At 41.7% G+C, this 15,721-nt stretch overlaps 1 protein-coding gene and 1 long non-coding RNA gene across 2 annotated transcripts; both read right to left on the bottom strand.

Annotated features, from left to right (window-relative positions):
* Nucleotides 1–165: 165 nt before the first annotated feature.
* On the bottom strand, nucleotides 166–8,569 carry LOC112954292 (F-box/LRR-repeat protein 21-like). The gene is made up of 6 exons (XM_026047440.1): nucleotides 8,484–8,569; nucleotides 7,226–7,366; nucleotides 5,051–5,499; nucleotides 3,971–4,093; nucleotides 3,216–3,387; nucleotides 166–2,343 (listed from the first exon to the last, which is right to left on the bottom strand). The coding sequence occupies exons 3-6, from the start codon at nucleotides 5,411–5,413 to the stop codon at nucleotides 1,700–1,702; spliced, it is 1,302 nt and encodes a 433-aa protein (XP_025903225.1). The 5' UTR covers nucleotides 5,414–5,499; nucleotides 7,226–7,366; nucleotides 8,484–8,569; the 3' UTR covers nucleotides 166–1,699.
* A 4,374-nt stretch (nucleotides 8,570–12,943) lies between these two features.
* Nucleotides 12,944–14,812, bottom strand: LOC112954493. The gene is made up of 3 exons (XR_003250728.1): nucleotides 14,508–14,812; nucleotides 13,319–13,426; nucleotides 12,944–12,966 (listed from the first exon to the last, which is right to left on the bottom strand). It is a non-coding gene; the product is annotated as an uncharacterized LOC112954493 (long non-coding RNA).
* Between the last annotated feature and the right edge of the window lie 909 nt (nucleotides 14,813–15,721).

The following is a 15,721-nucleotide window of genomic DNA, read 5'->3' on the forward strand; positions in this document are numbered from 1 at the left end:
ACTGTCTGGAAATACTTCAATTTTCTGTCCAAAGGTAAATTATAACCCTCTTGACTAATGAAGCACTTGCTTCCATAAGAAGTGCTAGCAAACAGTCAGCTGCCCTTCTTCTGCCTCCCTATCCCACCCTCCTACCCCACTGTGCAAAAAGCAAAAATGCATTACTGATTCAGACCTGCATCTTCTTACTTAATTCCCTTAGCTTAGAGTTGTGAACAAGTCATAAAACAAGTTTGTCCAAGATAATGGTAGTTTCAGACAACCCACGGCAGTTATTTTTGCAGAAAAGCTCAACTGCGGAAGAAACCATCTGACATTGGCTATAACGTCACAAATCCCACCATTCATCAAATGGACACATCATTACAAACAGGAAGATGGACCTACTACAGCAAGAAAATAATTACTGTAATATTGGTATGCAGTATATTTTAGTTTACAAAGTGTGCAAAATATCACAAATATASATACTCTACATCAACTCCCCCTTCCCTTCCACTGCCCGCAAGCAAGGAATAGAACTTTTCTCCTCAAAAAACCCCAAACAATTAAGAGTAACATGTAATGAACAGTCATATACTTTTTTCCCCCCCTAGATCAAAAATTTCAGGAACCAGCAACACAAGCTCTGGGAACCAGGGCTCACAGAGAACACTGCGGCAAGTTACTATAGCAAACAGGCAAAGTTACCACAGATTGTGGCCTCTGAATGGCAAATAAGTTTTGAAAGTGCTCTTAAACCCTGGATCCCAGGCAGCAAGTGACTGAAGATCACCATTTTCCTCTCAAATCTTCTTTCTGACTGGTCCTTTTCCTGAAATCCTTCTAATCAGGAGCATGGAACAGCATTCAGACATCAGTTTTCACAATCGAGAGCCTGGCCTCTCTCCAATACGAAAGCTATTCCCTTTATTCTGTAGTTCCCAAAGTCTTTTATCATTGATGTAAGTAATCGACCTAGATTCAAACTTTGAAATCCAGCAATTTTAACAAGGTCTCTGTCCCCATCCACTGAAGTACATAAAATAGAAAAACAACATACTCTACAAAACTGTCTCTACAATTTGGCTAATCTTAAACTGACTTAAAGTGCAATTTAAAATCAGAAGGGTTTGGGGGGCATAAACTTAATGCTTACCACACCACTTCAATGTACTCACATCAAGTGAGCTTAAACTAAATAAAAATACTTACATCAGTCCAGGTTACTCAAATATAAAGTATGAGCCTGTGCACTTATAGCAAGAACTTGGAAAAAATCTGCTGCATGAAACATCATGGCAAACAATACGGATTTCCTGAACTCCCAAGTTTTATCCAGCTCTCCACAAGCTGGATTTGTTCAAGGAGGAAAGCTTCTCTACTTATCTCCTGACTACCTCAGAAAGACTAAGCACAAAAAGTCTAACTTTAATAGAATTAAACTGAAACTAAATCAGAGCAGCCTTATTTAACCGAAGTAAAAAAGTACCTGTAAACCATGGACATACTTTCAAGAGTGTCTACAGTTAAGTACACTTAATTACTATTTCACTATACCGTGAACATTCTTGAGTGATTTACTGTTACCCCTCTATCCAGGGTTTCAAGGAAGAGAAACTGAAATCTGGAAATATGTTTCATACATCATTTTTAAGTTCCTTATTTGCATAGAGAGCAACACCCTGATCCTAGCAGTTTATCCACAGATGTCGGTAGTTCACCACGTTGGCATCATATCAGGAAACCACATTCTTCCAAGGTGTTTGGAGACTTCAGAATGAAGCTGATCCAAGTTGTAATCGTTATCTGGAATCAACACCTCCTCCATTATGGAAAGCTGGGTGAGCCTGCCACCACACATCTTCACAAACTCAACAAACCCCCTGCAAGTCACTTCACATTCACCAAGCCCCATCGCCGTTAAGTTCTTACAGCGCTCAGCAATCTGCATAAGTTCCTCATCCAAAGGCTGAAGTCCATTAGCACAAACAACCAGCTCAATTAACCTTGGGCAATTCATGCCAATGCGACCTAGCATTGCTTTGCTTACTGCACGACCAAAGTAAAGGTGTGTAACAGGGGTTTCCTCTCTGAAGAAAGCATCAAATTCTTCTTCGTATAAGAAGAAATACATCACAATGTTGACTTTGGGGGAGTGTTTAACAAGAGCATCCCAGCTTTGCTTTTTAATGGTGTGGAATTCAACTTGTCCAGGATTTTCACTCACAACATCTATCCGAAGGTGTTCAAGATCCACGTGTTTTTCACTCGAAAGAGCCAGCAGCAGTTCATCACTTAAAATGTAGTAGTTCAATGCCAGCTCCTTAAGTCCATGACACTGGTCAGCAACGCAGAGAATTCCTGGGAAATAAAATTACTTGGTTAAATAAGAAGTGAATATAACTAGCAATTATTTATTGTAGAACTTGAGCAAGCACCAAGTTTACTGGCTTGAGTGTTCATGCCCACAATCGAGAACCAGAAGTGCAATAAAATTCTAAATATCCACATCTGTTCACATGTGGACCCAAAGGCTCTCTGAGCTGTCAGGAAATCCTGCACTGTTACCTTGAAAGGAGCAGGCCCTTCAGCAACCAAAATAAAACACTTGTACTACCAGATGTGGACACCGGAGGGCACTGCAGAAACGAAAAAGTCCTTTGGTCGTAATACTACCAAATTTTTAAAGTTTGTACATTCTCACCTTTCTATAACACAACTTCAAAGCACTAATACTTTTTTGAATACATTTAACTCGCATCATCTTAAAAATACATTTATCCCACCAAGGAGTACTTGATTTACACTTGGTTTTGTACTTTTATTCCTACAAAACATGCGTTGACTTAAGTTCTACAGATGAGCCCATTAAGTCATTGACACAGTTACTTATAGGCAAAATTTGCAATGACTGCTAAGGCCCTGGAACCTGCATTAAAAGTGTGCACTAATTTTGAAGGCTTTTTTCTCCTCAAAACCTATTATCAGAAGTAATGGAACAGCCGAGAAAAACATAAAGAGCATCTCCAAGACTTCTAGAAGATGTAGTCAAGTGAGAAGTTCAAAGGGCTTTTCTTTTTTCCTTCAAATTTAGAAACATCCAAGATTAGGTCAATAAAAGGCCTAAGCTAGAAGACTCAAAGGCACAGAAAATATGGATAACATTTCAAACCTAAACCCTAACTACTGTTTCCTACTGTTTTAATACAACATTTCTCAAATTCACTACTCACCAGCAGGTGACACATACGGACAACTACTCATTTTTAGTAGTTTCAGAGTGTCACTATTGTTGGCGACAAGAACCTTCAAAGAAGGATCATCAACTGGTGTGTCATCAATCTTGATTGATGACAATGACTTGGAGTTTACAAAAACTACTGTCAGTGCTGAAGCAAAATGAGCCTGTTTGGGGGCAGAAAAAAAGAAGAAAAGCATGAGAACATAAGCCTTACATATAAGCCAAACTTCTGCATTCAAAGAGAATGAAGTGTGAATCAATCAAAAGTGTAATTTTCTTTTATCTTCTATAAAATAATTCTGCTGTGACCTCGCCAAGGAGAGAGAAAAAAACAATAAATACAATTATCTCAACTTTTCTTCAATACACTGGAACTAGCGATTGCTGTATCTTTTAATTTGGAAATTAGAAGGAYCAGCTCTTCTGAATTCAGAACAGTTCACTCCTCTATGCTGTGAAGTTATCAACATTACTACGTTTAATGAAAGGAACCTAAATTTATTTCCTCATTTTAATAGATACCACAAGATAACACATCAATAACAAGAGAAGAGTTTATTTAAAAAGTGTCAACTGAATAACTGTTCTCTGAATAACAAGTCTATATCAACATTATATATTTTCCTACATAAGCATAACTATTATCYAGTCTTCTCTTAAAGAAAGTTGTTTTAAGAGTGAATAAATATTTTGCTGAAAAAATAATTTCTCAATATATTTACAAAAATCGAGTTTATAGGACATTACCTTAGAGACATTCATGAAGCTTGGTTTTGCTGTAGAAATCAAACCCAGTGTCTTGATAGAACAGTTCACTAACTGAGAAAGGATGTTACAGGCTGCTTCTGCTGACTCTGTGCTACTATCAACCTAGCAAAGACATTTAAGAATCATGTAGTTATTCACTATTACTGTTTAGAAAACTTTAATAGTGTCATGAATACCAAGGAATACAAGCAACACAGCCTGTACTGCACAAGATTTCATTTGCCACCAGGTCAAAGTAAGAGTAATTAGCAATTTCATGATAAGACGAGTTAAATAGAAATATTCAACTACTGCACTATCAAAATGTAGGACAGAGTATAACTGAAAGGTATTTCTGATACGAGTAACTTAAGCCTAGCCCTTCTCCTTGAAGAGCCTCATGCCCATATTTCCTYCTACATAACAGGAGTAATTAATGTTGGCATTATGATACACAGTGCATGCCACGTATGTGTGCATGCACACGAACGCCCAACACATTTAAGGCAGAAATAAAAAGCCTCAGGAAAGCCTAGATACAGCTGAGCAAACTAATTCAGGTTACTTCAGGGACAATAGCTTAACATGTTTAACAACGAGCTGAAGGTCCCCATGCATCCGTAAGCCTCACGGGTAGCTCTAGACCAATCTCTACTCCATCTCAGCTCCCTTAATAACTGATTAGCTCCCTCCYGCTACGCAACCAAATCGCAAGGTCTCCAGGTGTAAAAAAGCTCAGCAACAGCACTAACACACACTTTTTTTCTTAAATTCTTCTATTTCTGTAAGAAATACTTTATCTGCAGATTCATCTGTTGAGCACTGCAGCTGCCAGTATCAKTGCATTCACACTATAAAACCCCCACAGTCTCTATTTTAAAAAAAAGTCAGGCAGCCTTCAGGCACAGCATCACAAAATGTTTCTTTTTTCTTTATTGCGCAGGAACTAAGCTGTAGATGCAGGAAGGAAACAACATGGAAAGAGCCTGGAGCATAGATGCAGGATGTAGATGCAGGAAGGAAACAGCATGGAAAGAGCCTGGAGCAGCTGCGCTTTTAGAAAGAAGTTCAAGCCTTTACCTTGAAGCTGACGTACTGCAGATGATCAGCATGCCTCTTGATAATCTGCTGAATGAGATCAGGATGAGTGGACTTTAAATAAGAAGTAGCTGGCTGGCTAAGTTCGAATTCAAACCTCCTCCAGAGTTCCGGGACGTGGAAAGTTTCATTCCACCTTCGACAAACAGAGGACGCCCTGGCTCGATCTACTAAAGGTAGAAACTGGAATATCCGCAGAATGACGTGGTGAGGAAGGCTCCCCCAGCCCGAGTGCAAGCTGGCTTCTCCAAACGGTGCTCCCTGGAAACAAGTTCTCTTTTTTCTTTTCTGTGATGTTTCAGGAGCTTCATTTTCTACCCCAACCTTCTGCCTGGCCCTCTTCATTATGAATGTAATCAGCTTCAGGCACTGGAATGAGCCGGTATATTCAGCCTGCACAGATGCTTCTCGGTTTCAAGTACAGAGGGTCTCTAACAGAAAACAAAAACAAGCACACAGAAGATGGTGGAATCGGCGAAAAAAACAGTTTAAGAACTAAGAATTTTATTGAAATTTAAAATATTTTACTATGCAAAAATGCTTGGTAGCCCAACTTGAGCTGAGAATCTAGATGTGAACATAATGTTAACAGGTATAATTGGGAGCCTAACATGTGCTTCTTGCATCAGTTTTTATATCATCTAGTGAAGGCAGTAAAATTATGATCTGCATGTGAATCAACAGAACACATTGTATATTTTTTTTTCCTGAAAGCCTTCCAGAACAGCCCTCACAGGATGCCTGGATTTCTTTTTAATATTATGCTTTTCAATCGTTAAACATTAAATTAGCTAAAAATAAGTTTTACTTTAGAAAGTCACACTGGTTTTAAATGTTATTCCAGCTTACTTAGCTACCTGGAGCTATTTCCCAAGCTGCGCAACAGAAACAAACCTTGCAGTAAGCAGATGCACGACACAACAGGTTAAGATCCAAATATTCACAAATTAATTCAAACTCACGTTCAGACCACGTGCTTTATTCCAGCACACTTCTGTGCTCCACTTTGAGCAGTAGGATTCAACTGACATACCCTAGTCTTAAGGGCTGAAAATTTGCCAGATATGCAAGTGGGAATATCTCGTTTTTATGAAAAAAAGCACACATATCCAAGCAGAATGATAAACTAGTGACACTCTTCAAATTATTTCCTGAACAGACCTGTGTGTGCTTTACATAACAAGTGAGAAAGTGATTACATCAGAGCGAATTAATAGTGCTAGGCACATTCCGACACATTCCATTCAAAAGCAAGGTAGTATTTGTAATCAATTACTAAGTGCCATTGTACTAATTATACTACCACTAATTGTACTAGTATTACTAACATAGTAAGATGCAAACTCCTTATGAGCTCAATATGAAAACACATTTCGGACCATTTCATTGAGTTACCTACATGATCACATTTTATGACTTCTCAAATCTTTACTTATTTCTTACTTTTGCACAACAAACTGGCATAATGGGTGGATGCATTAGTTAACCATAGAGAACTCTGTTCAAATTTCTCATAGCCTTGCTAAATTTAGCTTGGTGCAAATAACCTGCTTATTTTTTCCTCCTGTCTCCTTAGGCTGCATTAAAAATTTTGCTGTTTCCTAAACTTTAGTGTTCATCATTAAAAAAAAAAAATGCTGCTGTCTAAAAGCATGATTTCAGTAAAATTTAAGTATCTGAAAAAAAGGGTAATTCTCCCTTTGCCATTTGAAACTTATCTGAGCTTCACAAAGGCTGCTTTGGCTCTCAAAGATCTGTCATTCTAAAGCTACTAGAAAGGGCACAAAGGCCCATCCTGCAGACAAGATGCAGTACATCTATTTCAGAAACACCAAGAAATAAAACAAGATATGCCCAGCATACATAGCAACCCGGGCTGTTCTTCATGAAAGCAGCCATGTCTTCCATTAACAGACATATTCTGAAGCTGTCTTTTTTTTTTTTTTTTAGTATTCTGTATTGCTGAATTTTAAAACTAGCAAATTTTTTCATGTCTTTCTAAACACGAGACCCTGATAATTACTGTGCAAGTGTGAATGCTTAAAATTTAGACTAAGAAATAGACTGATTGTATATGTATTTTAAAATACAATTGAAGATAACTCAATTACATATAATCAAGGTAGTATTAAATGATAGGTGGACATGCACACATACCTCCAAAGAATGTGGAAGTTCCTGTCAAGTTACCAGCACCTTTCTGGTGTCTGAACATCCATCCCACTGATGAGTCATCTCATGTGTGTGCATGGATTCCTTAACCAGAAGGCAGAGAGGGGTCCCAGAAGATGAACTGACCTGTGAAGTCATGGACCAYAGAAAAGCTCTTCTGCAAATTCTGGGAGGCCCCCAAGAGGGATTCAGGTGAGTTGTGGAAACAAGACTGAGATGACTAATACCCTCTATGCTGTGAGATGTGCAAGTAGAACAGAACGTGACAAATACATCAGCTTTACCAAATGCTGCTGTCTCAGAACTATCAACTAGCTAATAAAAAGCTGCAGGCGTTCCCACAAACCTTGTTTTGGCATTACCCGTAATTTGAGTCACACCAGTGTTGCTCTTACACAACACAGGTACAGCGTGCATAGTATTTCAGGAGGTTATGTACCTACATAAGTGTTGTTTTTTTCAGCTAACCACATACTAGCGTGCTGAGAAAGTGACATTGCTCAGAAGATTTGTATCTGAAGAGATGACATCTAATATCTTAAACTGAAGAACTCTCAGATTTAAACATTGCTCAGGTTTACCAAAAGGAGCTATGCTACTGCATCACTCTCATCCTTGACAAATTGCCTTCACTAAACTGTCTCACAACTGGAAAAATATTGATAATGCATCAAGATGCTCCCATATATCAATATGATAGGAGCTACTCTGTATTTTAGTATCAAAGAGCATCATCTTCTACTACTATTAATTTATGAAAATAGGACCCAAATCTCCAAATTCAGTTACCTACTTTACATTAACTTACCAATAAAACTGCATCAAATAATAGGGACAGCAACATGCCAAGATCTAAGAGCTGCATCATCATGCTCGCCCAGGATTACAAAGCTGACATGTTCTTGTAACTGTGTTTGCAGATGGAATCTGGAGAAATTTAAATTACTGTGCTCCTGCACTACTTGCACATTTTACCTGTTCTTCAGTGAAATGAGCTGATCATTCCTTTGCTAACTCTGCATGGCAGGGCGCACACAGAGCCAAAACTCATCAGCGAAAATGCTGTCAGTTTCTACAACATGAAAGGATGTAGGTTGATAATGACATGTGAACAGAAAGATACATAAATAAGATTTTTAACTGAAAAAGAGCAAAACACAGGTGTAATTTAAAGAGTCAGCAGTGAGGTGTAGTAAGTGTAATTTAATAAACCGCACGGCATATTTTGAAGCAATTTCCTTACCTAAAGAACGCTTCCAAGTGAGAATAGGCAAGAAAAGAATGACTAGGGGCTGCTGTCGCCATGGGGCATTCACAAGCATCTGTCCTCCTGTCCAGATAAAAGGTCAGAAAAACCTTTATTAACTTAAAAATAATCTCAATAGGCCATTCCAGATAACAGAAAAAAAAAGTTGGCAGTAATCAAGAGGTCAAGTACTTTTACCCTCCCACTTAAAAAAAAATGCCAAGTAACCTGTTATTTCTTCATTTTGTCTACCTTCCTCAGCCGCCTGCTTTAGTGAATGAGTTTGCATCATCTTAACACAAGGCGACTTACCCTGTATTAAAAGCCTTGCTATTCACAGGATTATGCAGACAGGTTACCTTTAAAACTAAAGCAGGACGTTGGAACTGCATTTACACTGTTCCAGCCAAGAATACAATGTAAACAGCTTGAATTATTCAGCATTTGCTTCATTAAGAGCGAAGTCCGGCAAAGATCACTGCCCATAAATACCTCTGTAACCAGCAAGTTACAGAACCCTGCATGGACATTGCAATAAGCAAAGATTTTTCCTGCATTTTACCCTCCACTGGCAATTCTACTGTCCAAAAGAACTATACGACTTATCATCAAAACACAGGTGCTCTCCTCCACCATACGGCCCAGTATCCGAGTGACCAAGATGTCCCCAGTCCCATGCAAGTCCCCCACTCGGTCACACCACAAGACGCAGGGAATTCCTAACAGGTCACTCTGCCTGCAGCCTCTCCCTATCCCAGGGACCCCAGGACAACAGCCTGCCCAATCTGCGARGCGTATTCCAAATTAATTGACTTAATACTATCACACTGTGCTGCAGCCTTCTGCATTTCACAATGGTTTGAAGTGGTTACCTATAATGGCTAAATACTTCTAACTATAAACTATAACTTTTCCTGGAGTGAACTTCTCTTCCAGAGAGTCCCACGGTGCAGAATTAAATAACCAGGTTACATTCACTAGCACTTTATGCTTTTATGCCAGAGATCAAAGTGCCCAAGTCTTTTCCTGCATTAAAAAAAAATCAGCTTACTGAGAGGTTTCTGAAAGCTCTGATAAGAGACACAAACCAGGTGTACGGTCTCACAATATTCCCTTTAAGGCTCAAGGCCACACAGGCCATCAAAGCAATTCAGTACCAGCTAACCCAAGCAGGAAGATGAATAATATGGAAATACCTAACAAATAGCAACAGAAATGCAGTCAGACACGAGGCTAGGCTAAAGAACTGCTTCTGTTGACAGCAGAGCGCGGTCTAGGTGCAAGGCTGAAGGATCAACAGCGGCGGCCGAGGCTGGTGGGTGTTTGGAAGGCCTGGCGAGGCTCAGCTAATCTGCTCACACCCTCGCGTGTCCCTGTTAGCAAACACTGCCCGCGCGCAGCTGCTGCCGCCTCTCCCCACAGCTCCGCACACGGGGAAAACGCACATTTTGAGCGCCTTTCCCCTCCCTGAAAAGCTATTTTATCTAATTTATTTATTTATCCTACAAAACAGCTCTTTAGATGTGCCCTGGCTTGTTACAGAGCTTATTTTAAGGGGCCTACGCAACTGGTTGCATGTGTCAGCAACCCTGATGTTTTCCAGACTTTTCCAGCATTTTTCCCCCCTCCCGAGAGCGTTTCACCCTGACTTAAAAACGCAACGCGAGCTCTTTAGACGTTAAAAATAGCAATAACAACAAATAAACCTCTCTGGTTTCGTCCTAACGCTCGCAGCAAAGGGCTCCCCGGCAGCGCCTGCCAGGAGAAGGCGACACCGTCTCCCGGGCACAACTACAGCCAGCGCGGCTGTGCGCACCACCGCGGCCGGCTGTTCCCCCGGGGACACCTCGGGAATTCACGGCGGGGACGCTACACCCCGGATTACACCCGCCGCTGTCGGCGCCTCGCCCCAACCCTCGCACGAAGCCGCCCCGCCGCCCTTCTCGGGGGGTATCAGCCCAAATTTCGTAGGGAGGGGGACACCGCCTCCCCCCCGCCGGCGTCGCCGCTCCCCGGGCCGGCTCGTCGGCGCCGAGCGCGGCGCGCACGGAGGCGGCCGGGAAGGAAGAAGGGAGCCCGGTGCCCTCCCGCCGTATCCCCGCGCACCCCCTCGCTCACCGCCGCGAGGCTCCCCCGCTCCGGCAGGCTCGAGGCGCCGCGAAGAGCCCGGCCGAGCCCTGGCCAAGCCGCAGCCCCGCCGGGGAGGAGCCCCCGGCGCCGCCGCGCAGGCGCCATGAGGCCCGCCCGCCCCGCGCCGCCGGCGGGAAGCGGCACGTGACGCGGGCGCCATTTCGCGGCGAGGCGAGAGGCGCCGCGCGGCTAAAATGGGGGGGCGGCGGCCGCCTCAGCGCCCCACGGTTGTGCGGTCCTGTCCCCCTCCCGCCTTAGGAGCGTTAGCCACCCCCCCCCCTTTTTTTTTTTTTTTTTTTTTTTTTTTTTTTTTTTTTTCAGCCATCTCCCGACTAGAGGCCATCTCTGGTCGAGGGAGGAGCAGCTCTCCTCACGAACAGCCCAGGGAACCACYTTTTTGTTAAGGAGGCAAGAGTTGTTGCCTCAGTCTCACCCAGCTGAGACCAAAAATCCACTTTTCTGGGCAACTGTCAGCAAGGGACRGGTGGGGTGTACAGGGACAGCTGCTCCTCACATGAGTTTAAAAAGTCCTCCAACACCTCAAAAGCTGTTTGTTTAAAAAAAAAAAAAGATTTTGAACCCCAAAAGGAATTAAACTCTTTAGCACCAGTAGTTTCACATCCTTGTTTATAACCACAGCCATAAACTTCAGAAGCTGCTGCTGGAGTCCTATTAGGGACTGTTTTATACAGACACGGGTTTTTTTCCTCCCATTCTAGCTGGGAATCGGGAGGTGTCAACACCACAGAAAAGCAGTATGTGGGACAAATACTTAATCAGACCCAAAGCAGAAAAGCAATAGCCACCCTTGGGGTGCCACAGGGTGTCTGCCTACCCCAAAATCAGGCTATCCTAACTTGAGCAGAGATGATGGTTTTACTGCTGCTGTTCAGCTAAGTGTTGGCCAAAAAGGTGCCCTCTCTGAAGGGCTGAACTTTGGCCACAWATCATGCAAGCCTTCACTGCCCACTGCGTCTTTAGGTCACTCTGCTGTGCTCTGATATTTAGGTTAAAAGGTATCTAATTTGGAGCTGCCAAAAACACACCTCTATTTTGCTACACAGAAGCAAAATAGACACATCTATGCAGACATACCGCATAACCTTAACATTAATATAAATACAATTGCAAAGGAACCAAGTAATGCATTCTCATTGACTGCTGCCCAGTGCACAAGCAACCACACATTTCCTGGCTCTTGCATATATATTTAACCAATAACAGTTTATGGCATCTTGTTGTAAAGATACAATACTAAATATCTAAGTAAAACACGTAAGTCCTATGCTATATTTTCCTTTATGTGAATATTCAATTGCATTTTTGCCAGCTTTGTGTGATGGTAAAGTAAGATCTCAAACAGAAGTGGGAAACTTAGAAAGCATATTAAAGGGTTAGTAAAATTGAAACTGAAAAGACTAGTCACCATAAAATGACTGTGGCATCTTTAAAGAGTACAATACTTTCYTGAAATAGAATGACCTAACAAAAGCCATTGCATATAAAAAACAAATTATCAAAAACCTCACCAAAATGCTGTTAACTGTGAAGTTCAGACATATAATTCATATTCACTAGAATGTAGAAGATAAGTTACAGAGAATTCTTTATACTCACTTTGTTCGAAGTGTGTATATATAATGTATACATACACATATATATGTGTATTTACAAACTTTTTTCTCTATAAATTATTCCCAGAAGCACCTTAGTATTATTGTCACTCCCTGCAGACAGCAATAGGTGGTAGATTGTAAACAGATTAATGGGGATTTGTAGCTAATATCTAAATCAGCCCGTCATGGGTTTATCTTTGATGCGTTGCCAGTAACCTTTGGGCTGCTGTAAAGGAACAGCCTTACCTTTAGTAGGAAATTGCTCCTTCTTAAGAGCAATTCAGACTAATCATTCTGAGGCTTTCTTTATAAAAAATTCCCCAGTTGATCCTGCAGAGACATGTGTCTAACCTAAAATGAAAAGATTATCAAGACAACTATCAAGATAGTTTATTTTTGCAGTATGATTGCCATATAAAATGCTTGCAGGTGTATATGAACAAAAAAAATCAGAGGCTATTCTATCAGTGATAAATAACAGAAAATAGCCATGTACACACCAGTAGTTTGCTGTCTTCTCATCTTCGAGACATCAAGTTGGTGCCCAGCACAGAGTTGCTGCCCGTGTCTGCAGGTTCTTCATCTTCCACACATGATGCAGGGAGCTGAGGACCAACTGCMCCCCTGGATATGCCCCTTGCTCAGCTCAAACCCGCTTCTGCAGGCTGCCCACCTCCTTTATTGATGCCACGTCAAGCTTAGCCCTTCTGCTGCTTGCACTCTGGTTGTGCCTGCTGGAACCAAGTTTATAGGAAAGTTTTATTTCCTTGCCTCTCATGTTTATCTTAACAGCAATATCACTCATATCATATTAGCTTTATAGGGTACTCATCGTGTACTTTGGTCAATAGCAACATTCACATTTTATTGCTGGGCTTTAAAATAGAAAAAAAAAAAAAAGCATGTCATATACTAATAAACTTGCTGGCTTGCTCCTAAGAGAGCTTTCAGGAAATTTTCAGACTGAGCAAAGATGCCTCCCACAGCTTAGAACCAGTYAGTGCATCATGTGTTTCAAATAGACTAAGAACTTGGGTGCAGAGTTAAGGGAGGAGAATCTTCCTTACTCAGATTACGGTCCCTTACCGAGTTTTAATGCAGACTTCAGAGAGAGGATACGGCTGTAAGAAGTGGAAGGGCAGAAGTCATGGATAYTCATAAGATCAGCTGAGGATCCATTCAGTATATTGTGCTCTACAAAAGCCATACCAATAGATTTCAGAAACTATACATGCAAATAAATAAAAATCCCACACACCTCAGCATAAATACATTTCATAGCAGGACTTCTACATTTCATACCGACATTGCTTCATTCTCATGGGACCACACAGCACCCTGAGAGATGCCCACAGTTGCACACTGCTGAATTCCTCAAATACAGTGTTGGAAGCAGGCCTGTGGTGCTGGGCATTGCCCCAGAGCTTCAGGACACCAGTATTGGTGCCACGCTGAATGAAACCCCGGCTGCCTTCCAAAGGTAGCTGCATCCATACGCGTTTGTGCTGGGCATGTTAAGTACTCCAGCCTAACTCTTGCCTTTTAAAAGCAGATTGTACAAGAATTTATGCATTTCCCCAAAACACTGTTGCAAACACACTAAATTCCCGCCACTTTTAATTTAAAGCCTGAATACTCAAACTCTGCATGATCAAAGACCGCAGCCCTAGCGATCTAAAATGCGCAGAGGAGACTAAAGGAACGAGTGACGAGCAGAGTCACAAAGTAGGTCAGTGTGTCAGGCTCGCTGGAGACTTGCTGCTGCTGCAAGCATGTGAGCAGCAACCCACCTGCAGAACAGAAACCAGCAGAGTGCTTCAACAAGAAAGAAGTTTCTATAATCCACATTTAAAAAAAGAAAATCTGATTTACACATCTGTGTACAAGTACCCTCCTTTATGAGGAAGGGGTAAGACTTGTTCTCTTATGAAGAGGCCCTTAGAGAGGCTGTAACAAAGAGCCTCTAAAAGCAACTCCAACTATGTTTTTTCCTCTCATTTGATGGTTTGAATGGGTAAGGTGGTACATTATAATTATATATGTATATTATAATTATATATGTATATAAAAGCCAGGCATATGCCTTTCAGGCTAACTTGAAAGCAGGTAGATTTAATACTCTGTTTGAAAAACAAGTAGGAAGAAACCGTTGGTACAGATGCTGTTTGTGCCTCCTTTGTGGAGGGCCTCACAAAGCAGCTTTTAGCTTGCCTGAAGATAAATTAAGCACAGCACAGATTGTCCCTTTGGCATGCTACAGGCAAGTCATTAAAACCTTATAGCAGCAGTTATTTTATCTTCTAAGATAAACGTGGCACCAATTCTCCCAACTAGCAGAGGTCAGTTGTTCTATCACTAGCATGAGCTGGCTGCTCCCCGAGGCATGGGGAGGCAGGGAACAGGATCTCACTGTCCCAGGGCTCCCAAACAGGCAGCTGGAGCAGCCCCAGAGAGGCAGGTTCATCCAGGAGCCCAGATGATCACGCAAGCTCCTAATACTGAGGCAGTTCTGAGGTCAAGCAGAGAAAGCAGTCAGTAGGTTGAGGTCCAKATCAACAGGGCCCAGCCAAAGTCAACTGCAGCTGAGCTGGAGACCATCTCTCCTTCAGCACAGCAGGAGAAAGAAATGAAGGCCCCAGGCTGAGCTTAAATGGGCTCCTGGGCACCTGAGAAGGGTGTGGGAGAGGCCCCAGGTGGCCCCAGTCAGGGCCATTTAGGCCCTTTCCTGCACTCAGAAGTGACAGTTTCCATGTACRTTGTGATAAATGTATTTTAGTTATTCACACAGTAGTCTATAGCAAAGATAAAGCTTACAAAGGGATTTCACCAATTTCCTCCATCCTCTGTTGACTTTATGATTCTTGCAACAATACTTTTGCATTAGTAGTTTTATCATCCTTTTTGGTTGATACCTATGACAGTCTTCCAGAAACATGGTCCTAAGAATTCATTTTCTGTACTGTGCACAGTTGTTGCAAAAGTTTTAAAACAGAGAGTTGTCTAGTAAACACAAGTTGTATACCTGTCTTGTTCTGCACAATTTGATTAGTTTCCTTGCTCATCAAAGCTGTGATGTTTTTCTGTATGTATTTTGTGTTTTTTTGCGTTACTTGAAGGAGTTGCTATAGCATCGCTTGGACACAAGAGGGAACTCACATATCTGTTGCTGTGAATTAGTTTTTGAAACCAGAGGTCTGCACAGCCTGGTAGAGGCTATACTGCAATATGCCTGTTTGAGAGGGACATATATATGTGTATGTATAAATATATCTACATTTAAATATACGYGCCATCTCACTACCAAAGAAGGAAAATCATTCATAGACATAGAAGGTATTAAAGCATAAAACAAGAACTGCCACAGCTATTGTCCTCATACCCCTGGGTCTGCACACTTGCACCTTGTCCCTGYTGCCACGCTGCCATGCTGTAAATCTCAAAGCTGATCTTAGTTTGCAGCGGCAGGACCAGAGCGAGCAGAGCATCAAT

Source organism: Nothoprocta perdicaria, unplaced genomic scaffold, assembly GCF_003342845.1.
Source record: "Nothoprocta perdicaria isolate Ctin4 unplaced genomic scaffold, notPer1 scaffold_5, whole genome shotgun sequence".
In the NCBI taxonomy this organism is placed as follows: domain Eukaryota; kingdom Metazoa; phylum Chordata; class Aves; order Tinamiformes; family Tinamidae; genus Nothoprocta; species Nothoprocta perdicaria.

Coding starts and splice junctions, on each gene's coding strand:
- LOC112954292 (XM_026047440.1), bottom strand. CDS start 5,413: ATGAAGAGGGCCAGGCAGAAGGTTGGGGTAGAAAATGAAGCTCCTGAA. Junction 3,388..3,970: donor GCTTCATGAATGTCTCTAAG/GTAATGTCCTAT, acceptor GCCCCCAAACAG/GCTCATTTTGCTTCAGCACT. Junction 2,344..3,215: donor TCCGTATGTGTCACCTGCTG/GTGAGTAGTGAA, acceptor TTTATTTCCCAG/GAATTCTCTGCGTTGCTGAC.